Here is a 25,775-nt window from a genome sequence, read left to right on the forward strand (position 1 = left end):
GTAAATTGAGCTACGACTAATATTACGTCTACTATGACTACTACGATGTCTATTGCGGAATATAGGCCTCCCCCAAGCCTTGGCACAATTACCGATTCTGTACTATTTGCATCCAACAGATTCTCGCGACCTTCAACAGATTACTTGATTACAGATTTTTTACTGGTGGTAAGGCGTCTTGTGAGTCGACACGGGTAGGTACCATCACCCTGCCTATTTCTGCCGTGAAGCAGTAACGCTTTTCGGTTTGAAGGGTGGGACAGCTAGTTGTACTGTAAAAACTGAGACCTTAGAACTATATTATCTCAAGGTAGGTGGCGGCATTTACGTTGTAGATGTCTATGAGCTCCGATAACCTCTAACATCAGGTGGGCCGTGAGCATCGTCCATCCACATAAGCAATAAAATATATACTTATATATGTGGCGGGTAGCCATCATACAACGCAAGATAATTGACAGATGCCTGAATCTAGCTTACGACATTTTCGAGATAAGCTTGCATATATGTATACAAGTTCCCACACTGGTGACCCCGACCTGATGGTGTGGGAGGTTTAAACGACGGACGGAAAGATCTTCAACCGAGCGGGTGATTTTTGCTCGGTAGGCCGACGGTCTTAATGTTGTTGTTCGGAACTTGTATATATGCAAGCCTATCTTAAAAATGTCGTAAGCGAGATTCAGGCACCTGTCAATTATCTTGCGTTGCATGATGGCTACCGCCACATACATAAAAAAAAGATTATTGATCCACCTTGTGGGACACCACGGTACTTCTTTCCATACCTACGTGGTGCCCACCTGAGATCCTTTAGCCCTAGCGATCATTTACCCTACGAGAACATTACATATTACAAAATCGTACTATAAAAACAATACGGTTCTAACTCATTCGGTCATTTGAATAAATTCTCACAATCTCACTTCTTGTTTAAAGTTTGTGGATTCGTGCCGAAACCAAACCTTTGGCTATTTCACGGTTGTTTTAGCGAATCTCATCGTGTAGTTTCGAACTTTGAGCTTTCTCAAAACTTTCGATAGAATAAAACGTCTGAAATTTCATTCGTGAAACCCAAATCGTCTAGAATACATTTGTTTTACAGGTGTTTTCCGAGCGCTATGACATGTCCTTCTTCAAACGAGGCTTGCGGAGAGCTATTTATGGTAGGCAGCGGCTTGGCTCTGCCCCTAGCATTGCTGACGTCCATGAGCGACGGTGACCACTTACCATCAGGGGGGCCGTATGCTCGTCTGCCTACAAAGGCAATAAAAAAAGAAAAAAAGAAAATTTAATAACATTATTTCGTTAAGTCGAAGTTATTAAATTATTTTGTCTTATTTATTTATTCTACTTTGTTTAAATAACATCAACAATGTACACCTTTTAAATAGTAGGTACGTAGAAAAGCGATAAATCAAAGGATCAGAGAACCACAATTTCTAGAAGGTGGAAAAGTGAAATTGAACCATAAAAACAGAAGGGTTTGGTTCAGAATTAAAACATGATTACAAAAACAAACAAAAATATTACAAAATTACGAAATTAAAAAGTACAATACATGTAAATCCCTACATATAAATATTTATTATACATACACATTCAAATCGCAGTCTGGCTAAACGTCAATAAAGTGAGAAGAGATTATCTTTTGTTCGCTAAATAAATAACTTCAAAAGAGCATCTGAGATCGATACACATAATCTATGCAATTACATCAATGATTGACACAATTATGAAGTCGTCGTGGCCTAAAGGATAAGACGTCCGGTGCATTTGTGTCGAGCGATGCACCGGTGTTCGAATCCCGCAGGCGGGTACCAATTTTTCTAATGAAATACGTACTTAACAAATGTTCACGATTGACTTCCACGGTGAAGGAATAACATCGTGCAATAAAAATCAAACCCGCAAAATTATAATTTGTGTAATTACTGGTGGTAGGACCTCTAGGACCTTAATCCACAATTACATCATATCAAAATAGCCGTCCAACGTTTTCCAAATCCATATTGTCTCGTCTAGTCTAGTAAAAAAAGACCTTTGTAAATTAAAGAAATACCAAAACCATTTACTTTTAAATACAATCAACTCTATATAGATACGACAGCCGGCCGTGCCGATATATATTTTTTTGTCTTTTACGAGTTGTTTGTATGTCCCATTGATAGACTGATTGTGAGCTCGATATAACATAACGAGGTTAAATTTTTTTCCCCCCTACCTATGCTGATAGCCTTGAGAGGCTATTTCAGCTTCACCCTAACGTTAGTAGGTGAGCTCGCGGGGCTCAACCGGAGAGTTGCTAACACTGACCCTAGCAAGAGCAGTGCTTCGCAGAATCTACCACCGGATCGGAAACGCGACCCACTGAGAAGATCCGGCGAGAAACTCAGTGGGCTGTGTCTATGGGTTAGTTCGCTCGTCGAACCCTTCGTCGCAAGCGACGGGTTCGACGAGGACGGTGACCGGTGCTTGTGGTGCCTAAAAGCACCGTTAATGGATCAGGAGGATCCGTAATGACGTGCTTTGGGCGACGTCGACGGTTTACCATTCGGTCTACTGGGTCGGGTATGTAATTTCCAGCGGCTACGATGAGAGGGTTCTCATGTCGTGCCGCCTTCTCAAAATGGCGCAGCGATGCCGACTGTAGATACTTACTAAGGGAGTCGAGCTCTAGGTCGTCGTGGAGATCCACATTCCTAAGGAACCAAGGCGCTCCGACGGCTATCCTGCAGAATCGTGATTGAATAACCTGAAGGGATTTCAAGTTGGTGCGGGCTGCGTGAGCGAACACTACGCTTGCATACGTCATGACGGGGCGTATACAAGTTTTGTAGAGAGTTACCTTATTTCGGAGGGACAGTTTGCTTCGACTACAAAGCATTGGATAGAGTCGTCCTAGAATAAACGCGGCGCGGTCGCGTACCGTTTTTATATGGGGACGGAATGTCATCCCTCTGTCGAGGGTGACGCCTAGATATTTGACCTTCGAGACCCACGGAATGGGCTGGCCAAAGAGAGTGATGGGACTAACGGCGGAGGTGTTTGCGCGCCTACTACGGAGTGGGATGCTCGAAGTGATGTTCGGAGGGCGACCCCTTTTGAAGAGCACCGCTGCGCTTTTCGTGGGGTTGATGTCTATTCGCCACTTCCGGAACCACTGTCCCAGGGTGGCTACTGCGATCTGGAGTCGCCGATGAAGCAGCGACATCTTCCTACACGAGTAGTAGATAGCCGTGTCGTCGGCGAAGAGCGCTAGATGGGTCTCCGGAGACCGGGGTATATCATTGATATACAAACTAAATAATAACGGGGAGAGCGCGGAGCCTTGCGGGACTCCGGCGGTCAGTTGACGGGGACGAGAACGAGTTCCCTCTACTCGATATCGAAACGAACGGTTCGACAAGAAGTCTCGTATGATGAGCACGAGTCTGTCTGGCACTCCCATGTTGTACAGTTTATAAATTAAACCGTTGTGCCAGACTTTGTCGAACGCCTTCGCGATGTCGAAGAAGAGGGCGCCGGTCGGGATTTGTTTACGCCTATTTTGTCCTATCAGAATGTGCTCCGTGAGGCGGTGCACTTGTTGTACGCACGAGTGTTTAGAGCGGAATCCGAACTGTTCGTCATTGAGAATTTTGTTCGCGGTAACAAAATCCCAGAGGCGTTTCCTAAGGAGCCGTTCGTAAATTTTTCCTATCGTCGAGAGGAGACTAATCGGACGGTAACTAGAAGTTTCGTTTGTCGGTTTGCCCGGCTTATGTATACCGATAACGTCCGCTTCTTTCCACACCGCGGGAAAGATGCAGTGCGTCATAGCGGCATTTAAAATTGTAGCCAACATTGCTATCAGTTGGACTGGCAAAAATTTTAGCGCGCGGTTGTGGATGCCGTCGGAGCCGGGTGCCTTCCTAGGTTGGAGGTTGTGGATCGCGTCTCTAACTTCGTCAGTGGTAATGGGGGGTAACGCGTCCGAGGGCGGCAGGGAAGCTCTGCGCTCGACCTCCCTGTCGACTAACTCGGTGTGTTCGGGGTCCGCGTGTTGAGTGCTGGTGGTGCACTGCTCTTGCAGTGCATCGGCCAGCAGCTCAGCCTTGTCATCGTCATCGAATGCCGGTGGTTGGCCTGAAGGGCGTATGAGGGGAGGCATAGTAGCGGTAGTTTCGGATTTGAGAGTCCTAGCTAGTCGCCAGTATGCTTGGTGGGAGGGCGCGAGTTGTTCTAGATAACTATGCCAATTATCGTTACGCGCGTCGCTTAAGCGGGAGTGGACTTCGCGTTGTAGACGACGCATCCGAATCCGGTTTGAATGCGTGGGAAGACGATCGTAGGCCCGGATTGCCGCGTTCCTAACTCTTAAGAGATTCCTAAGATCGGGGGACAGTCTGATGCGGTGGAAGCTGTCCTCCACATCGACTTCTTTAGAAGATCTAATGATCGCGGAAGAGATGTGATCGGTAATGATGTTTATGGATTCGACGGTGTCCTCGGGGGATGGATTCGAATCCGGGCCGTAAGGGAGGATTGGCGGAGCGGTGTCGGCTAGGCACGTGCCCAGCTTATTCCAATCCACCATGGTCCTCGTAACAGTGACTGGGTTGTGGGGGCGACCGAGCTGCATAACGACAGGTCGGTGGTCTGAGTCGAGCTCTGACATTGCTTCGATGGAACGCAAGCGCAGAGTTACGTTCCTAAGCAATGCCAGGTCTATAGTGCTCGGACGGAGCGCGATGTTATACGGATAACATGTTGGAGTTGGGGGACCGACTATTTCAAAGGTGAGGTCGTCTATAAACGCGTCGAGACGCCTACCGTTAACGTTAGTACGATGGCAGTTCCACCTAGTGTGGTGGCAATTTAAATCGCCTGCCAGGATGACGGAGTCTCCCATGCCGAACAGTGACTCGATGTCACTGCTCAGAAGGGGCTTGTCCGGGGGGAGATAAACGGATGCGATGACGATCGGCTGGTGTCCCGTCAGCGAGATACGGCACACTGACGCCTCGATATGTGAGAGCGAGGGAGTATCGAGAGGGACAACGTGCAGGGCCCGCCTATAGTAAATGGCAGTCCCGCCTTTGGAGGCGGTGAGTCTGTCATTCCTAACCATGACGTAATTCGCGACTTTCGGGTCGCGACGCGAGGGCTTCAGACAGGTTTCCTGCACTAATAGAATATCTACAAGATTATCGCGGAGGAATTCGAAAATTTGATCGCGTTGCCGCGCGAGTCCGTTAGCATTGTAGAATGCTAACGTAAGGGAATACGGTTTTTCTCTACCTTTTTGCGCCATTGGTTACCGGTAAAGATTTTATAACGTACGCGACACGGACTCGTAAACGTCCATGTGATCGAAAGCGGCCGCGAGCCGCTGTTCGGGGGTTACCGACCTACGGATAGCGTCAGCGAACGATCGCAGACGGTCGAAGTTGACCGCGGTGACGAAGTCACGCACGAGCGCGAAGTCGTTGGCGGCAGAGGGTTGCGGGGGACGGAACGCGGGCGCGGGGCGAGGTGCGAGCAGGGGCTGGGGCGCGGGGCGTGTCACGAGCGGGGGCGGGGGTGCGGTTTCCGTTCCCGCCTTCGTATACGGCAGCGGTTTTTTCCACGCCGACACCGTGGGAACTGCAGCCGGCACGAAGGCGGGTTTCGGCACTGAAGGCGCCGAAGTCTTTGGGCCGACGGTTCGGGGGGCTGGGTGGGTCGGACGTTTTCGCGGAGCCCTAGGACATCCACGGTAGTTCGCGGGGTGCCCTTGCTTAAGGCATAGGACACAGCTGGGAGGTTCGGTCGCGGTTTCCCTATCTCTAACGCAATCTAACGTAGCGTGATCGCCGAGGCATTTCACGCAGCGGGGGCGCGCGTGGCAATTACGCGCCGAGTGGCCATAGAGTTGGCACCTGTAGCACTGCCCGGGAGTGCCACGCTTGTGGGGGGCTTCGATCGAGATCCCGGATAGGCCGCAAATTGTCGTGAGACATGCGATCTTCTTTTTGGCCTCCGGGGTGGGTTCTAACGCCACGAGTATCATATTATAGGGCTGTTTGCCCCGCCCGCTGTGCATCCGGTGCACACTAACTATCGGGAGGGCCTGAGCGGTCAGATCCTCCTTAATGTAGTCTATTTCTAGCTCCTTAGGGACTCCGCGTATTACTACGCGGAGCTCGCGGTCCTCCTGAAGAGCATAGGTGTGGAAACCTATGTTCTCCTTTCGGAGGTATGCTGAGAGGGCCCTATGGTCGCCCGGCGTTGCGACCTTGATCTGAATCCCATGCGCGACGTTACGCGCATGGGTGTAGTTAATTTTATTTGCCTGAAGGGCCTGGGACACGCGATTCCACGCTGTCTTCTCTTGAAGTATCAGCGGGGGCGGGGCAGCTACTTTGGGAGCGGGCGCGGGCTTGGGACGCGGCGGTGGGGTTACGCGGCGCGCGGAGTCCGACTCCGGTGTAACTACTACTTTCGGTCGAGAGGCGGACGCGGATTTCGTCTGTTTTGTCGTGGAGTTCCGGGACTCCACGGCGCGAGTACGCTTCTTTCCACGTGTCACTGTTTGGAAACCATCCGAGGTTCCGGGCTGAGGGCTGGACGCGGATTCAAAGTCCATCTCCGATTCCGTATCGGAGCCTGAACTTGAGACTACGGAGGTCGCGACGGACGATACGAGCGATGACGTAATCGACGCGGGCGCGGGGGTGGGGGTAGCGCTAGGCGCTTCGTGAGTCGCATCGTCGGAACGTGCGCTCGAACTTAACGCGGCGGCGGGGGGCGCGCGGCGTGCCTCCGAGGCACGGTTGAAATACGCGGCGACGGACGCGGGGGGGGAGGGATTGCCACGAGAGGCCCTAAATGCTAAATATTCGGCCCTAATTGTCGGGTACCTATCCCGGAGGAACCCGACAAGATCACTGTCACAAACACTTGCACTTTCTTCCATGTTTCTTCTTGCTTCTTGCCCGGGGGGGGCGGCCCCGGGACTTTTGTTGAACTCGCCGAAAGGCGAGGCCCCGGATAGGATTTGTAACCCCCCTGTGCTGCAGGACAGCAAGGAGCAGGGGGGGGGAATGCCTATGCCGTGAAAACGGCAATCGGCGGGGAAAAGGAAAGGAACCCGCTCGGGCTGTATAGTGCTACAGCAGGCAGAATCGCGAGCGGGGGTCTAGTCTTGAAAAAGACTGTTGTTTTTGGGAAGGGTTAGGAAATCGCTAGCCTGTGAGTGCCACAGGAAGCTGAACGTAGCGATTGGTTTTGCCTTGAAAAAGGCAGTTGGTAAGGGTGGGTTCGCGGTTACAAAACTTTAGCGCACAAAAATGGACCTCGATACGCAGATCGCAAGCGACCAACGGATCGGCACGTCCGCACTACTGAATTGTACGCACGATGTATTCACGGTCACTACACTGTCGAGCACAACTGTGAGTTCAGAGACGCAGCTCGCAAGCGGGCCACGGATCGGAAAGCACGTCCGCGCACGACCGAGTCGTGAGCGAGAATGGGTTAAATTTAATGACAATTTTGTTACTTAAGAATTTTTCGTCTTCTGGGTCTCTACTGAGCGCAATTAGGTGCGATTACTGGTCCTACAACTTGTGAGTCCGCACGGGTAGGTACCACCACCCAGCCTATTTCTGCCGTGAAGCAGTAATGCGTTTCGGTTTGAAGGGTGGGGCAGCTATTGTAACTATACTGAGACCTTAGAACTCATATCTCAAGGTGGGTGGCGCATTTACGTTGTAGATGTCTGTGGCCTTCAGTAACCACTTAACAACCAGGTGGTCTGTGAGCTCGTCCACCGCTATAAGCAATAAAAAAAAGGATGTTTGTTGATGAAAATTCGAGGCATCACGAACGTGTAGTCCCTTGATAGTCCGCAGTTTCCCTGGAAGGACAATGGGGGACCAGCAATCGCAATCTTCAGGTGCTCTCCATAAAAGCTCCGTATACGTAGAGATCCTTATGCGGATACTGCCACCCAAGTTGAAACTGTAGGTCGACCTTAGAACTTATATCTCAAGGTGGGTGGCGCATTTACGTTGTAGATGTCTATGGGCTCCAGTAACCACTTAACACCAGGTGGGCTGTGAGCTCGTTCACCCATCTAACCAATAAATAAAAAGGTTGACAATATCTTACGGCCAGATTTTTCGCATCCACACTAGACTTCAATAATATCTATCGGAAGTTTCACAGCGCGCAATGTAACACAGTAATCGGCAGGCGGGGTCAATAGCCTTTTAACAGTCTGAAAAGCGGGGAACATGAATTGTTAGAAAACATGGTAGATGAGAATTAGTCGTAGAAAAATAAATATTAAGTGACTTCGGAGTCAGATTTTTTTTAAGCTATACTTCTTTAGGCGCGTTATGAAAAATGTATGAGAGTGCAATTTTACGATGCGCACGCACCGTGACACAAAATTAACAGAATGAAGTTGCCCACTAAATCGCTCATTACAATACGACCGACGTAACTTGTCTGAATATAGCCGCAGGTAACTTTCGCGCATGTAGTTGCGCATGTTCGTATAAAAAAGTGTTATTAGCATTCATTTTTTTGTGATATAAATGACAAAATTATTACATAATTAATATAATTCATACTAAATATTATTAAATTATTAACGTTAAATATTTATTATTAATTATTTAATATTAAAAAAAAAAATTAATAAATAAAGTATAACTTCTTACGCGCGTACATAAGTATACGCACCCTTTTTTTAATTTAAAATTTCTGCTCCTTATTATATATAGTTATATATGTATAAGTTATATATATATATCTCTTATACTTCATCATGAATTTTTACGATTCCGACGAGTACCCAAAAGGCTTCTCTTGAGACCCTATTTAAGAATTACCGGTAAAATAATAGAGCTTTCGCCGGAATGCCCTTTTAAATACGTAGCTTTTAGTGTTCAAATTTAAAGGTTTTAAGCTCCACAAGGGAAACGAGGATGCGAATAAAACTAATGAATATGCTATTTTTTTTTAAATCCCTTTAAACTTTCACTTACGTTGTCTAGGCAAACGGGTATTAACAAATTTGATAAATTGCTTTCTTTTTAAATTCCCTTTGCCTTCCCGATTCTTTCGAATAAGTCTTAACAGAGCTACAGAGTTCTAGCAATCATGTCCTTCTAAAATCTATGCAAATATATATATATATATATATATATCGACGCTTGAAAGGCAAACGTGACTAAGCGACAATGCGTGAACTTTACAGTAGACTAATTTAAAATTGAAATAACTGAAAACAAAATTTATTTTAACGAATCTAGCTGTAGTAGAGTCTAGCTAGTAGCTGTAGGATTGAAATGATTTTAATAGACCTAGAAATATATATTTTTTGCGCATCGAATATGGTTATTGCCTATCATTTATGTACAAAGCAGTTATTGTCGCTTAGTCATCTTTGCTTTTCAAGCGTCGATATATATTTTTATTGCTTAGATGAGTGGAGGAGCTCACAGCCCACCTGGTGTGAAGTGGTTACTGGAGCCCATAGACATCTACGACGTAAGAGGTCCTACCACCCGTAATTATAGTTTTGCGGGTTTGATTTTTATTATACGATGTTATTCCTTCACCGTGGAAGTCAATCGTGAACATTTGTTGAGTACGTATTTCATTAGAAAAATTGGTACCCGCCTGCGGGATTCGAACACCGTTGCATCGCTAGATACGAATGCACCGGACCTCTTATCCTTTAGGCCACGACGACTTCGAAATAGATATTTCATTGTTTTTTTTTGTTAGAACTATTTCGATTTTAATACTAATTTGAAAAATAGCTTAGAGATGGCTCTGCCTAAGCAGTTCTGTTTTTATTTTGTGTTATTACAAAAAAAAGACATTTCTGTATGTTTCAAATCAGCTAGATCTCGGACCTATTTAAAAACCTAAACACTATAATAATTTGATAAAAAAGGTACAAACAAACACCGGTTCGCTATACACATACAGGTACAATAAAACACTTTTACTGGTTCACTGATATGCTTTCACAAAAGCTGAGCTTTCAAATCTTAAGGGAAAGGACTATTTGCGCGTTTATGTAAGTTTAATTTGGTCAGCTTTTGCGAATGTCCGTTGATCGTAACGTAAGAACAAGTATCAGGGCTAGCAATAATGACATCATGGCCTACTTTTTTTTTCCTACCTATGCTGATAGCCTTGAGAGGCTATATTAGCTTCACCCTAACATGTAGGTGAGCTCACGAGGCTCAAACCGAAAGTGTTGCTAACACTGGCCCTAGCAAGAGCAGTGCTTCGCAGAATCTACCACCGGATCGGAAACGCGACCCACTGAGAAGATCCGGCGAGAAACTCAGTGAGCCGTGTGTATGGGTTAATTCGCTCGTGGAGCCCTACGTCGCAAGCGACGGGTTCGGCGAGGACTGTGACCGGTGCTTGTGGTACCTAAAAGCACCGTTAATGGATCAGGAGGATGCGTAATGATGTGTTTTGGGTGACGTCGACTATTTACTGTCTACAGGATCGGGTATGGGATTTTGCACTCTCTAATGAAAATAAATTAATTCCACGTAACTTCATAGAGAAGATTATTTGTGCTCATCTAACAATTTATACAAGACAAGGCACTGTTAGTTCGTTCAGAATAACAATCTTGAGCAGCTGATGGTGACGGGCAAGTATAGGGAGATATAAACGTCCCAGAGGATGCAGTCCCATGAGATGGTCGGGCCAAATTCGATCTCGTCTGGACATCAAACTCGACGATGACCTCCACAATACGTACTTAAGAAATGTTCACGATTGACTTCCACGGTGAAGGAATAACAGCGTGCAATAAAAATCAATCCCGCAAAATTATAATTTGCGTAATTACTGGTGGTAGGACCTCTTGTGAGTCCGCACGGGTAGGTACCACCGCCCCGCCTATTTCTGCCGTGAAGCAGTAATGCGTTTAGGTTGGGACAAGCCGTTGTGGCTATACTGAGACCTTCGAACTATATCTCAAGGTGTGTGGCGCATTTACGTTGTAGATGTCTATGGGCTCCAGTAACCACTTAACACCAGGTGGGCTGTGAGCTCGTCCACACACCTAAGCAATAAAAAAAAAAAGGCCAAGGATCGCAGCAGATGGAGAGCCATTATACAGGATTGACAGGACAGACATTGCGTGATTTGTTCCCAGCTAAAAATTAAGCTAAATAATCCGGACTATCACACGAACAAGATAAAACAAGAATGAAAATAAAAACAAAACCAAAAAAAGACAAACTGTTAAGTACTTCGCAGTGGAAAATTAGCAGGACGAAGTACCTACCCGGCGTAGCCCACAATAAACTTATCAGCAGTAAGATACACTACGCCTGATCATAATTAATACAATGGCCATAAGAAAGCATGGATTTGATAGAAAAAAATCCATCCATCGAACATCGTACAATAAAAACGCGAGATATTCTCGTGAGATAACTAGTATGGTTTCTGAGCAGGTAATTTGGAGTGTTTTTTTGTTGTTTTTGTTACCAATATACCGCTCTAATAACCGTCTTTTTGTAAAAATTTTTTCTATTGAATTAGTGACGCTGTCGTGATTTGAACACGCATTGTTCTGATATATTAACCCTCAAATATCCAGGTTTTTTTTTTGTCAGGAGGAAATCGCCGGACTTCCGCCCTTTACTGGGGATGGCGGGCGGGGTATGTCAGAGTCGAACTGACTAAATCCTCCTGTCGCTCAACAACCAACGTCCAAACCTCGCATGAGACAGAACTCATGAAAAGGCAAAGGGGGGAAAGTGAAGCGTTTAGTACGGAGCACATCTCTCCCATCACCCTCCTCATCGGAACGCCGGACCGGCGGTCGTCGGCGCCACGACCGCCAGCCCTCTCGGTTGGCAGGCTGTCCGAAGCCCGCCTAGATAGCGCCGGTTACAGTGAGATACCCTACGGAATACCCCGCTGGACCAAAACCAGCGTGGGTCGGCCGGCCTTCCATCACCCGGCCTTCCATCACCCGGATGCTCTTGCGTAAAACGCGTGCAGAGCAGCTTGCACGTCGTCTTCTTGGGCCCCCTCGCCGGTCCTCAGACCGACATGCGAGGGGGACCCGAAACACTTAGAGGGCCAGGGCTTGGGCGAGATCCGCCTCCCTGGCCCCCGCTCGACGGCGGCGGGCCTGTGCGTCTCTCACACGCCCCGCCGCCTCCTTCTGCGAGATGGTGCACTCGCAGAAGTCAAGCATCGCCTTCCACGACTCGTTGTCGCCGAGCATCGATGCCATAACACTCCGCAACGACAAGTCGTTTCCTATTTTTGCGACGACGACACGGCGCTACCCCTCGCATGCGGGGCAGCGCGAGCGTATGCTCTGCCGTGTCCAAGTCGCAACCACAATGGTGGCACTCTGCCGTCGGTTCGGCTGTGATCCGGTGCAGGAACTCACCGAAACAACCATGCCCAGTGAGCGCTTGCGTGAGCCGGAAAGCGAGGCGTCCTCTGTCACGGTTCACCCAATCCACAAGGACCGGGCGAATCGCCTCGACGGTTCTACGACCAGCCGAAGGATCAGCCAGCCGTCTGGACTATGACTCCAGCACGGACCGCCGAGATTGGGCCCTCCACGCTCTGACCACACTGGGGCTGAGACGCGCCACGCCCCGGGCACGAAGGTCAGCCCGCCACTTATAGTCAGCGGCGAGCGCCTCCGCATCCAGAACCCAAGGCGGCGTCCCAGCTAGTACACACGCCGCCTTAAAGGAGATGGTGCGATAACCACGGATGACCCTGACAGCGATTGTGCGTTACGGCTGCTGCAACGCAGCTTAGCTACCTCCACGGCCAGGGACTGGCCCCACACGGGCGCCCCGTATAGGGCTATTGATAGCACCACCCCCGTATAGAGACGGCGCGTCACCTGGTCAGGCCCCCGACGTTGGGCAGAAGTCGGCTTAACGCACTGGCCACCCCCAACAAACGAGGGACCAGGTTCTGAAAGTGAGTCAAATATCCAGGTAGTGATTACCGTCCTCGTCGAACGCGTCGAATGCGATGAAGGGTTCGGCGAGTAAATTAACCCTCAGACACAACCCACTGAGTTTCTCGCCGGAACTTCTCGGTGGGTCGCGATCCCGATCCGGTGGTAGATTCTGCGAAGCACTGTTCTTGCTAGGGCTAGTGTTAGCAAATTCGCCAGCTGAGCCCCGTGAGCTCGCCTATACGTTAGGTGAAGCTGGTATAACCCCTGGAAATTGACAGGATAGGTATCCAAAAAAAGGTAGTAATTTTCAGCGCAGAGATCATGTTTTTTTTCCTACCGAAGCTGATGGTCTAGAAATACCATATCAGCGTAACTTTAACTAGTAGGTGAGCTCATGGGGCTCAAACCTGACGATGTTGCTAACACGAACCCTAGGGATCCTGAATATATTTGTGGCGAAGCAACAATACATTCTTTTCAATTAAGACGCATTTACTGATAATTGAGCCAATGTTTCCTCTGCAGACCTATGATCCATAAGAAGTGCTCAGAGGCCATCCACAGGGACGTCTTACAAGCACACAAGAATTTGAGGCCCTTTTGGAAAGTAAAAAGAGCGAATTTTAATAACATTTTGTAACTGAATATGACCATTTAATAAAGGTTATCAAATACAGTATGATATAATATGTCATTAATGATATTAGAATGCTGCTGGTTTTTTGGTTACGATTACGATAACGGCTTCCAAACTAATTTCATCAATATAACCTAAAATTATTACCTATTGTGGTAAAACGTGGAGACATCGATTGCATTTTCTTATCAGCTCTAAATAAAATACTTTTTGCGATTTTGTAGTGCTTACAGTTCTTTCGTCCTTTTTTATTTCTCTATCTAATTCTTATAACTTTCAGCGCCTTTTTTAAAATTTACCCGGCTGCTACTGTAGCGAACCCTTATTTAGCAGATTTTAACGGACACTTTTTACACACAGAGACGATCCTCCTTACCTCTACCCTCCATGTTAGTACAGTAGGAATAGGCGCAGTCATCGATATAATGGAGTAGTATATGCCTTGTAAATACCTTCTGATAAGATTACTGATTTGTGAAAAAAGAGTAATGTGCCCAACAAAAATGTTTTAAGAATAAATGTGTGAGAGAAATTGTCGGTCCATCGGGGCCCTCTGAGAATGGGGGCCCTGGGCACGGGTCCCGCGTGCCCTTATGGAGAAGACGGTATTGGTCATCCATATTTGGAACAAAACGAGAATTAATTTATGCATTACCCAATTGATTATTTACACTGATTACAATTTTGAATACAGTGACATCTAGCGCTGAGTGTTAAAACTAAATCAAAAGGAGAAATGGTAGCGTGCTTTTTTTTTTCTTTAATAAATTTTAATATGTTGTCTTTAGAGTAAGAGTTTTGTGATCTCAAGTAAATAATAACCCTTAATCAAATTTAATTTCAACGTCTATGTATTGTATACGTCTATATTGTTAATTTAATTCTTTTTATATAGTGTCATCTATCGAACTTTACCGCAAGCATGCACGCTTTGCTTAGAAAATTTCAAAAGGTTCCACCTTGTTCATCAAAATTACACTAGATGGCAGCAGCACGACCAAGCGTAATTCAAAATATTTTTTAATAGAACAAAATCTAATTCTAATCAATTTATCAATTATTATAAAAGTTTTTTTTGATCTTTGCCAAATATTCGCCAAATTTACATCTTAAATTACCATGTCTAAAAAACATCCAACTTAATTTGCGAATATGAACTTTGAATAACGAAATCAGTCTCATTTGCAATGGAAATATAAATTTTCTATACTTTTTGAAATCGCACAATAGAAACTCAAAGAGCCGTCTTTTTTAACATATTATTTTATATCCTTGTTTCAAAAATGTTTACTCCTTTATTACAGGGCAAGATAATAAGTAATATTCCGTGCCTGAACTAAACATTTAGCGGAAGAGTGCGCCACTTTGAGAGAGCGGCACGACACGAAAACCTCTTGTCGTGATCGCCGGAAATTACATACCCGATCATGCAGACCGAATGGTAAACAGTCGACGTCGTCCTAAGCACGTCATTACGGATCCTCCCGATCCGTGAACGGTGCTTTTAGGTACCTCAAGCACCGGTCACCGTCCTCGCCGAACCCGTCGCTTGCGACGAAGGGCTCGGCGAGTAAATTAACTCACAGACACAGCCCACTGAGTTTCTTGCCGGATCTTCGCAGTAGGTCACGTTTCCGATCCGGTGGTAGATTCTGCAAAGTACTGCTTTTGCTAGGGCCAGTGCCAGCAACACTTCCAGTTTGAGCCCCATGAGCTCACCTACTAGTTGGGTGAATCTAGAATAACCACTCGAGGTTGAAGTCGTCGTGGCCTAAAGGATAAGACGTCCGGTGCATTCGTGTTGAAGCGATGCACCGGTGTTCAAATCCCGCAGGCGGGTACCAATTTTTCTAATGAAATACGTACTCAACAAATGTTCACGATTGACTTCCACGGTGAAGGAATAACATCGTGTAATAAAAATCAAACCTGCAAAATTAAAATTTGTGTAATTACTGGTGGTAGGACCTTTTGTGAGTCCGCGCGGGTGGGTACCACCAACCTGCCTATTTCTGCCATGAAGCAGTAATGCGTTTCGGTTTGAAGGGTGGGGCAGCCGTTGTAACTATACTTGAGACCTTAGAACTTATATCTCGAGGTGGGTGGCGCATTTACGTTCTAGTTGTCTATGGACTCCAATAACCACTTATCACCAGGTGGGCTGTGAGCTCGTCCACCCACCCAAGCAATAAAAAAAACTGGAAAGGGTAAAAAAAGAGTTCGACGTGCAACCTAATCCATATATCGGCCTGCTGAGCTTCGATTCCGATGCGGTTGTAGATTCATTCCCGAAGCAGCTGCTCTTGAGTCTTAGGTCTCCTTCCTGAGGCGCTCGGGCAGTTGTAATCAAAGCTGTTAGCAAATCTCACCCTTCCTGGTTGAGCCTTTGGCGCTCACCTGTCCTGGTGAAACTGGAAAGGCCTCAGGGCCACCAGTAATCGTTCAATCAAGTGGTGGTAGGAGTTCTTGTGAGTCTGCGCGGGTGGGTACCACCACCTTGCTTATTTCTGCCGTAAAGCAGTAGTGCGTTTCGGTTTAAAGGGCGGGGCAGCCGTTGTAACTATACTTGAGACCTTAGAACTTATATCTCAAGGTGGGTGGCGCATTTACGTCATGGATGTCTATGGGCTCCAGTAACCACTTAACACCAGGTGGGCTGTGAGCTCGTCCACCCATTTAAGCAATAAAAAAAAAAAAAAAAAAACAACTTCCCCGGTGGGCTGTGAGCTCGTTCAAAGTGTAGTGTATGGGTATAACAAATGGGTTCTGTCATAGTTACCATCCATGTACGAGAAAGCATGGGTAGTTTCAAAATCAAACGACTTTTACTTGTATCAGACCTGTAAAAATATCTCCCATTGATCTAAGAAATTACTATTACCTACTCATCATTTTGTAGTTATCGAATTTTAATTTGATACGCTTTATTTCGATAGGTTAAAATACAGTGTTTTGACTGAAGCTGTGTTTTCAATCAAATGCTATTATCAATTAAGTCAGATAATTCGGTCCAGTTCATTGTGCCATGACACGTCTTCCGAGATAAACGAGAAAAGAACCTGTAGCTCAGTACCTACCTTCCTCTATCATTGGTGGGTGGCGCATTTACGTTGTAGATGTCTATGGGCTCCAGTAGCCACGGTTTGCGGTAGGCAGCGGCTTGGCTCTGCCCCTGGCATTGCTGAAGTCCATGGGCGACGGCAACCACTCACCATCCAATAAGGTTCAAAGTATGTCTAATTGATACATTTATCTTGCTTTGTTCTGTTTTTCAGTTCAAAATGTATTCCAAGGTGTTGTTATCCGCTGCATTCCTTGTATGCGTGAGCGCTCAAGTTTCTATGCCTCCTGGTTACGCAGAGAAGTGAGTAGAAACATAAATAAACAAACGTGTGGCACTCGGGAACTGCCGCGGTAAAGCTATTGCATAGCATTTTTTATCAACTTATGCAATTATAATTAGACAATGATAATTTAATATTAAAACAAGTCCACGCTATATTATACATTAATAAAAACAAAACATTAACTGTCCCCTTCACACTCATAAGCTAGATCGCGCGAGAGAGAGATGGGCAGACTTTTCATGATGCGCATGCAGTGTGACGTCACGCCACGCGCTTATGCACAAACACCACATAAGCGCAACGTATGAATGTGTTGAATGCGAGCTACATAGTAGGCGTAGTGGGGTGTTAGGTTATTTTCGTTACGGAATTTCTTGATTCAGTCGCCGCGCTCAAAGCCCGCAATAAAATCTATGCAATAGCTTAATAATGTGTTCCCTACAATTTGGTTCATGCTACAATAAATTTACTATCATCATTTCTTTTATACACTCTACTTTCTTTCCCCGATTCTGCTTGGAGATAACACTGCATTTAAAGGTAGTTTTTTTTGGTACGAGAAATAATCGTATTTGGACCTTCTATTATATACGTATTGCTTGCTACATTGGCTCTTATATAAATCTGGGCTTTCTTCACCTTTTTCACTAAAGCAGCATATTCAAAATCGACTTCTTTCCACTAATTGAAAGGTATCTGCTTTGAATTTAGCATTTAGCACCCTCATTTTAACGACGTGGCTAACATCAGTGACAGATTAATTAATGACTCTTTATTTGAACACAAATTTACAGGTATCCGATCACCAGCCAATTTTCAAAGTCAGTCCGACACCCTCGCGATATTCACGACTTTGTCACTTGGGACAGGGAAATGGGGGGAGGGAAGGTCTTCGGGACTTTGGGAGAGAGCGACCAAGGACTTTTTGTAAGTACAAGATAAAGGGAATTTTCGGTAAGGAAGCGTACTTTTGAAAGTTTCAGATTCGTTCACCAAAAATGTAAATACGACGAATTTTGTAGTTATTTTGATCAGTAGTATGCTGCTAGTATATTCTCCAGTAGCCAATGGTTAAATTTTAATAATGTTATAAGCCTTATAAAACGCTTCTTTTGCAACATCTTTATCGATTATGGGTAGCCATTGTGTTAATAAAATCGATTAATCTCAAGACCTTTGGGTCCTTACACTTCTTTATTCTTAACTAGCTGACCCGGCAGACTTCGTAGTGCCTCAATCGATAAATAAAAGACCTAAACTTTTATATAGAATAAACTTAAAACAAACAAAAGGAATCCGTCCGACGGGGGACACGTCAAAGGGAAAACAAAATTGTTATTTTTATTTAATTCCGAGAATTTTCATATTTTTATACCTTTTAAACCTTCTCTGGACTTCCACAAATAATTCAAGACCAAAATTAGCCAAATCGGTCAAGCCGTTTTCATGTTATGTCGTGACAACGGAAAACGGGTTTCATTTTTATATGTATAGATTCAGCGTTTGTATACAATTTTATGCAGAAAAGACTACGGATTTTATTTCTGAAAAAAAAAATTGTAATGAAATGTTCAAATGATATCCTCTTTTTCCAGGGTAAAGGTGGTTACAACAGGGAGTTCTTCAATGATGACCGCGGCAAACTGACCGGACAGGCTTACGGCACCAGAGTATTAGGGCCTGGAGGCGACAGTACCAGTTACGGTGGTCGTCTAGACTGGGCCAATGAGAACGCCAAGGCTGCTATTGACTTGAACAGGCAAATTGGTGGCAGCGCTGGGGTAAGTTTATTATCCACTCTATCTATTTATTTACCAGCCTACGACGTTGTGGACAAAGGCGTCTTTATTTATTGCCCTTGTAAGCAGACGAGGAAATGGCCCACCTGATGGTGGGTAGTTACTACCGCTCATGGATGGCATTCATACCAGGGACAGGGTCAAGCTGCTGCCTACCGCTGACTATTCTTCGCAAGCCTCGTTTAAAGACGTCTCGGAAAGCATATCATGGCGTGCAAAAACCCCTTTGATGGGAGCTGATTCCAAAATCGGATGGCGGGTGCCAGAAACGATCTCTGGAAACGCACTGTGGATGAACGTATTGGTAAAAAAAGCCTCTTTTAAGTTCCGCCACAATACGTTGCCTGCATCCAGCGGGTTCCCAGGACCATAAAATTATAATTTGCGTAGTTACTGGTGGTAGGACCTCTTGTGAGTCCGCGCGGGTAGGTATCACCACCCCGCCTATTTCCGCCGTGAAGCAGTAATGCGTTTCGGTTCGAAGGGTGGGGCAGCCGTTGTAACTTGAGACCTTAGAACTTATATCTGACGGTGGGTGGCGCATTTACGTTGTGGATGTCTATGGGCTCCAGTAACCACTTAACACCAGGTGGGCTATGAGCTCGTCCACCCATCTAAGCCAAAAAACAATATATCCTTCAACAGGTCATCGGTTAACCTTGTGGAAAGCTTATTCACGTTATGTCTTCTGGTACGTGGTCGTCACTCGGGAACTTTTTTGGCACCAGTGGCCGTCTTTTTTATCACAGCGTAAAAATGAACAAAACCTATGACTCAGCTTGAATATCTGGATTGTTTTTTATTGCCCGTGAAGGCAGACGACGAGCATACGGCCCACCTGATGGTGAGTGGTTACCGTCGCCCATGGAATTCAGCAATGCCAGGGGCAGAGCCAAGCTGCTGCTTACCGTTAAGTACTCTCCACAAGCCTCGTTTGAAGAAGGATATGTCATGTCGATGGATGTCGTCCAGGCGTACATTATCACCAGGGTATTGATTAAGTTTTCGTTTACAGATCGAAGCATCAGCTTCCGGCGTGTGGGATCTTGGTAAGAACACTCACTTGTCAGCCGGCGGAGTGGTCTCTAAGGAGTTCGGTCACAGAAGGCCTGATGTCGGTTTACAGGCCCAGATTACTCACGAGTGGTAATTGCCAACACCATTATCAAAGCAGCTATATAAGTGCCGCTTAGACAAGCATTCTTGCCTCGTAAGCCTGGAAGTATGAATAAAATTTTGTCTAAAAAAATTGTTATAAAAATCGATTGATCTGTAACTAATTATCTGCGTTCTGTAATTTCATCTTTAATCACCAACATTCATCTAACATTTTTTAAATAAGAATAAAAATAAATTTCTTAATATAAATGGGTTTATTTTTTAATGATCCGAGTAAGGCAATAAAATCTATATCACCAACGAACACTAAGCTAAGATTTATATACAAGACAAGTATAATGATGGTAGGGAGTATGGTAAGCGCACGGGTGGTCACCATCGTTTTGCTAAGCCGTTATTCGATACAGCTGAGTTGTCGTTACCATGAGTTTCGATAGCCACTTGACAAGTGGACCTTGAGCCCATTCAGATGTCTATAAATTATCAAAACACGGGGCGGTACATGCCATGGGCAGTAGCTTGCTGTACGTGCTAGGAGGAATAACATCGTGTAATAAAAATCAAACCCTCAAAATTTCTATTCTGCGTAATTACTGGTGGTAGGACCTCTTGTGAGCCCGCGCGGGTAGGTACCACCACCCTGCCTATTTATGCCGTGAAGCAGTAATGCGTTTCGGTTTGAAGGGCGGGGCAGCCGTTGTAACTATACTTGAGACCTTAGAACTTATATCTCAAGATGGGTGGCGCATTTACGTTGTAGATGTATATGGGCTCCAGTAACTACTTAACACCAGGTGGACTGTGAGCTCGTCCACCCATCTATGCATTAAAAAAGAAACCTTGAGCTGCTAAAGATGTTTGAACAGCTGTTATCTAATCCCATTTCTCCTGACTGAGCCCCGGTGGCCCCAATTGACCCGAGGGCCTCAGGGCCACCGGTACTCCTTCCAATCTAAAAGAAAAAAATCGGTTGTCTGTAAAGTCCGTTTACTGACGATAGTTGAACGCGACAACGTCATAAAAAAATACGCCTCAGAGCGAGGTCACGCCGCATGAGTCATGTTTTTTCGTGCGTGCAGCCGGCTCCATCGAATTATAAGACGTTGTCACGTCAAAAAACACGTGGAAATTTTTCTGTTTGACATTTCCTAAACTCAACTATGTAGTTTATTGTCACTATTCTCATCGGCTACTCTCGGCAGAGCAGCTGTGCTGCAATTAAATTAACTAGAGATCCCGCAGTAGTCGAAATTCGACTATAATTACAATTAATTAAAAAACAAATCATACTTTGTGTACAAACTTACAATTCATTGGAATTGTAAGTTTGTACACTATTATGATTGTATTTTATTATTCTATAATCACAAACTTCGCCAAGACTACACTATAAAAAATATTAACAAAGACAAACAATATTCTATTCTCAATTTGACAACAGACGCCAAGAACAAAAGTTTGACAATAAATAGTATGCATGCGTGTGTGCGTCAAATACATGGTATGTAGTGTGTGTAATGTTTTCTTTATTGATTTAATGTATCTTTTATGCATTATTTTAAAAAAAAATATTAGCATTGCGCACTTCTTCTCTATATTCTCTATAAGTGTGGAAAATTTCATACTCCTCCGTCCGCGCAATTTTCGTAAAAAGGGATACAAAGTTTTTGCTTCACGTATTTAATATATAGATAAAACAACATTAACTAAACGAATGATTATTCGTGAATTTTCCGTACACACGCTTTTTCAAGTTTTAAAAAAAATATTTTTGTATGGCTTACATGGGTGGACGAGCTCACAGCCCACCTGGTGTTAAGTGGTTACTGGAGCCCATAGACATCTACGACGTAAATGCGCCACCCACCTTACTCTACTTAATCTAAGTACAGGAAGTTTGTTTGAATCTCGTCGAAAGATCGACCTTCTTCAAACGAGGCTTGTGGAGAGCATTAAGCGGTAGGCAGCGGCTTGGTTCTGCCCCTGGCATTGCTGAAGTCCATGGGCGATGGTAGCCACTCACCGTCAGGTGGGCCGTGTGATCGGCTGCCTACAAGGGCAATAAAAAAAAGATGTCTCATAACCGGTGTCAATTGGAGCGGCAGCCAATTCTTGTTTATATTTAACCGACAGCTTGCAAAACCGAAGCTTTTTATATTACCGTGACTGCTTTGTCGGTTACTGCCGTAGCTTATATTAGTTTACCTTGGAAGTTGGGATAAAATACATTATAAGCAGATAGAAATGAGTATATAAGGAAAAGTAAGGTCAGTGTCGTAAGATAAAACTGATGAGGTATGTGGCCACGAAGACTCTGGGTATCAATGTAAGCCGTATTGTAAGGGTGTTCAAAAAAGACAATTATAAGTCTGAACATTATTATGGTTCTTTTGTCAAAGACTATAATATTATACTTCTATAATCACAGCTTTCGCTAAGGCTTACACTATAGACAAATAATATTAAATAAATCAATATTAATCTAGTCTCAACTTGACCACAGACTTTAACAATAAACAAAATATAAGTATAATTGCGTGTGTGTGTCAAATACATGTACAGTGTGTGTAATGTTTTCTTGGGTGGTTTAATGTATTTTTTATGCATTATTTAAAAAAAAAATTTGCGTTCTGCACTCCTTCTCTATATTCTCTATAAGTGTGGAAAATTTCATACTCCTCCGTCCGCGCGATTTTCGTAAAAAGGGATACAAAGTTTTTGATGTGAAACATCTATAGCCGCACGTAAAACCGATTTCTGGCGTGGCGACGCATGCCGTGGCGACGCGTCGCCACGATATATGTTGGTATATATATACAGTCTATATACAGTAGTGTGTACGGTGTGGCGACGCGTCGCCATGCGCAATCGACTGTGCGATTCTCTCTGTGTTTTACTAGAAAACAAATTATTTTTTCGTAATATTTTATTTTATCATTATGACATATTTAGTTCCTATCACAATCTGTTCTTTTCTGCATAATACTTTTACAAAATAATGTCGATGTTTCACATCTGCCAGGCGCCCCGTGACGGCTCACATTTTTTTGTTTCACGTATTAATATATAGATACCCAACATATAGTCCGGAATGAATATACACAAGTTTCAAAGGAATATTCAAATGCTTTACAATTCCACATAATTGTTTCACATCCAAAGTAATTGTTGACAAAAATAATTCACATCCAAAGTAATTGTTGACAAAAATAATGGGTCGGAATATATATTTTCTACATAATCCTTGCTTTATGAAGAAAAGACAATTTAAATGCTTGTAAGACCTTCGAGAGACGACTGCTGTATTCTGGGTACCAGTACTTACTTGTTGGGGGCAGGAGGAGCTCCTACGCCCCGCTCTGGCACCTGTAGGAGACGGTCTTTATTGGTGATCCGATCCAAATAAAGTATAATAAGTAAGTATAATAAGTATATAAGATAAGTAAAATATATATCGCTAATTATAAATATTTAATGTTAATTATTCTAAAATTCGATTCGGTTATTAATAACTTTAAAAAATGCAGAGTGAAAGTATCGATTTCTTTGGCAAAAGATTATTGTTTAGATCTATGATGTCTTGAAGGGATATTCTTGATCACCAATCATGGCGGAACTCTGCCTGGACGCCGACGTCTGGTCTTCTGTGACCGAATTCCTTCGAGACCATACCGCCGGCTGAGAAGCGAGTGTTCTTGTCAAGATCCCACACTCCTGAACCTGTGGCTGTCATCTGTGAGGGAAAAAATTGAGTTAGTAGTTGCGGGTTTGGATTCTATGGATAGGCAGATGAGCTCACGGGCCATTTAGTTTTAAGTTTTTTTTTTTTTGCTTAGATGGGTGAACGAGCTCACAGCCCACCTGGTGTTAAGTGGTTACTGGAGCCCATAGACATCTACAACGTAAATGCGCCACCCACCTTGAGATATAAGTTCTAAAATCTCAGTATAGTTACAACGGCTGCCCAGCCCTTCAAGCCGCCCCCCCCTAAAACAAGTAGTCGATACCTAAATTGTTTGTTTAGCTGCTTTTCCTTGTTCTATGTTCCACCCTCAGCAATATCCAACATTTCTAACCAAAATTAATCACAATACATGACACAACACTCCTGATTTAAAGTCGTGTCTTCAATTTTTATTACAATACGTTACTTCTTTCAAGGTGAGATTCGTCCGTGAGCACGTGATAAATAGGTAATCTATATAATATATAAAAATGAATTGCCGTTCGTTAGTCTAGCTAATTTTGATCTTGAATTATTCGTGGAAGTCCAGAGAAGGTTCAAAAGGTTAGATAAATATGAAAATTCTCGGAATTAAATAAAAATAACAATTTTGTTTTTCCTTTGATGTGTCTCCCGTCGGACGGATTCTTTTTGTTTGTTTCAAGTTTATTTTATACAAAAGTTTAGGTCTTTTATTAATCGATTGAGGCACTACGAAGTCTGCCGGGTCAGCTAGTTTCTTATAAAAATATGGGTCGTGCTGTAGGATTTCGGCACTGGCGTAAGTCGTTGGGTGCGGAAGGCGGAGGACCGCATTATGTGGAAGGCATTGGGGAAGGCCTATGTCCAGCAGTGGGCAGATAAAGGCTGATGATAATGATGATGATGATGTAAGTCGTCGTGGCTTAAAGGATAAGACGTCCGGTGCATTCGTGTCGATGCATCGGTGTTCGAATCCCGCATACAGGTACCAATTTTTCTAATGAAATACATAGGTACTTAACAATTGACTTCCACGGTGAAATAAAAATCAAACCCGAAAATTTATAATTTGCACACCACCCCGCCTATTTCTGCCGTGAAGCAGTAATGCGTTTCGGTTTGAAGGGTGGGGCAGCCGTTGTAACTATACTGAGTCTTAGAACTCATATCTCAAGGTGGGTGGCGCATTTACTTTGTAGATGTCTATTGGCTCCGGTAACCACTTAACGCCAGGTGGGCCGTGAGCTCGTCCACCCATCTAGCAATAGAAAAAAAATTTAATTACAATGATAAAAAATTATTTTATACAATTTTTTTTATGTAAAAGTAAGTTTACCTACCGGACTCACCAAGCGGACCAAGCGGACTTACAAGAGGTCCTACCACCAGTAATTACGCAAATTATAATTTTGCGGGTTTCATTTTTATTACAAGATGCTATTCCTTCACCGTGGAAGTCAATCGTGAACATTTGTTGAGTACGTACTTTGATTATATTATATAATATACTTTGATTATATTATATAATCAAAGAGTACGTAATTCATTAGAAAAATTGGTACCCGCCTGAGATTCGAACACCGGTGCATCGCTCAACACGAATGCACCGGACGTCTTATCCCTTAGGCCACGACGACATCAAACTCAATGTCAGTTTTATTTAGTATAAGTATCAACAATTCAATGGTATTTAATTGATCTTCAATTATGTTTATTGTTTACATATCCCATTTAAATAGCTGAAATTTTTTTTTTTAGATATATTTTTTTTTATTTTAAACTTTAAATGACTCTTTTGTAAAGTTGCAAAAATGTCGCTTAAACCAAATAGGCTTTCACCCCTCGATTTAATGAATAAGCTAGACACATTTCTTATCACATGTTTATGTTATTGTAATGATTATAGTTTCAACGTAACGTCGGGACGGTGTTGTCCGCGATGAAGCGTATTCAAGAATTGGCTGGCTTTTTTTTATTGCCTTTGTAGGCAGACGAGCATACGGCCCACCTTATGGTAAGTGGTCACCGTCACTCATGGACGTCAGCAATGCCAGGGGCAGAGCCAAGCCGCTGCCTACCATTAAGTACTCTCCGCAAGCCTCGTTTGAAGAAGGACATGTCATAGCGCTCGGAAAACATCGTACATATATGTTAATTGATTTTTTTTCCGGAGATATTCTACACGAAAGTAATCATAGTCTGTCTCTGA

General features: G+C 44.2%; 1 protein-coding gene and 1 long non-coding RNA gene across 2 annotated transcripts in view; one reads left to right on the top strand and one right to left on the bottom strand.

Moving 5' to 3' along the window:
• LOC149499730 (uncharacterized) overlaps positions 1–25,775 on the bottom strand; it is a 255,114-nt gene that overhangs the window by 133,547 nt on the left and 95,792 nt on the right. The window lies entirely within an intron of this gene.
• glv1 (gloverin 1) lies at positions 16,819–20,125 on the top strand. Its single transcript, XM_089739060.1, has 4 exons — positions 16,819–16,959; positions 17,737–17,869; positions 18,538–18,723; positions 19,757–20,125. Exons 1-4 carry the CDS (start codon positions 16,877–16,879, stop codon positions 19,889–19,891), a joined length of 537 nt encoding a protein of 178 aa, XP_089595186.1. The 5' UTR covers positions 16,819–16,876; the 3' UTR covers positions 19,892–20,125.

Source organism: Bombyx mandarina, chromosome 28 (genome assembly GCF_030267445.1).
Source record: "Bombyx mandarina strain Sakado chromosome 28, ASM3026744v2".
In the NCBI taxonomy this organism is placed as follows: domain Eukaryota; kingdom Metazoa; phylum Arthropoda; class Insecta; order Lepidoptera; family Bombycidae; genus Bombyx; species Bombyx mandarina.

Excerpts from the sequence above, each read along its gene's own strand:
- glv1 (XM_089739060.1), top strand. The coding sequence starts at position 16,877 with ATGTATTCCAAGGTGTTGTTATCCGCTGCATTCCTTGTATGCGTGAGC. Across the intron at positions 17,870-18,537 it reads AGAGCGACCAAGGACTTTTT|GGTAAAGGTGGTTACAACAG; the intron begins GTAAGTACAAGA and ends CTCTTTTTCCAG. Across the intron at positions 18,724-19,756 it reads AAATTGGTGGCAGCGCTGGG|ATCGAAGCATCAGCTTCCGG; the intron begins GTAAGTTTATTA and ends TTTCGTTTACAG.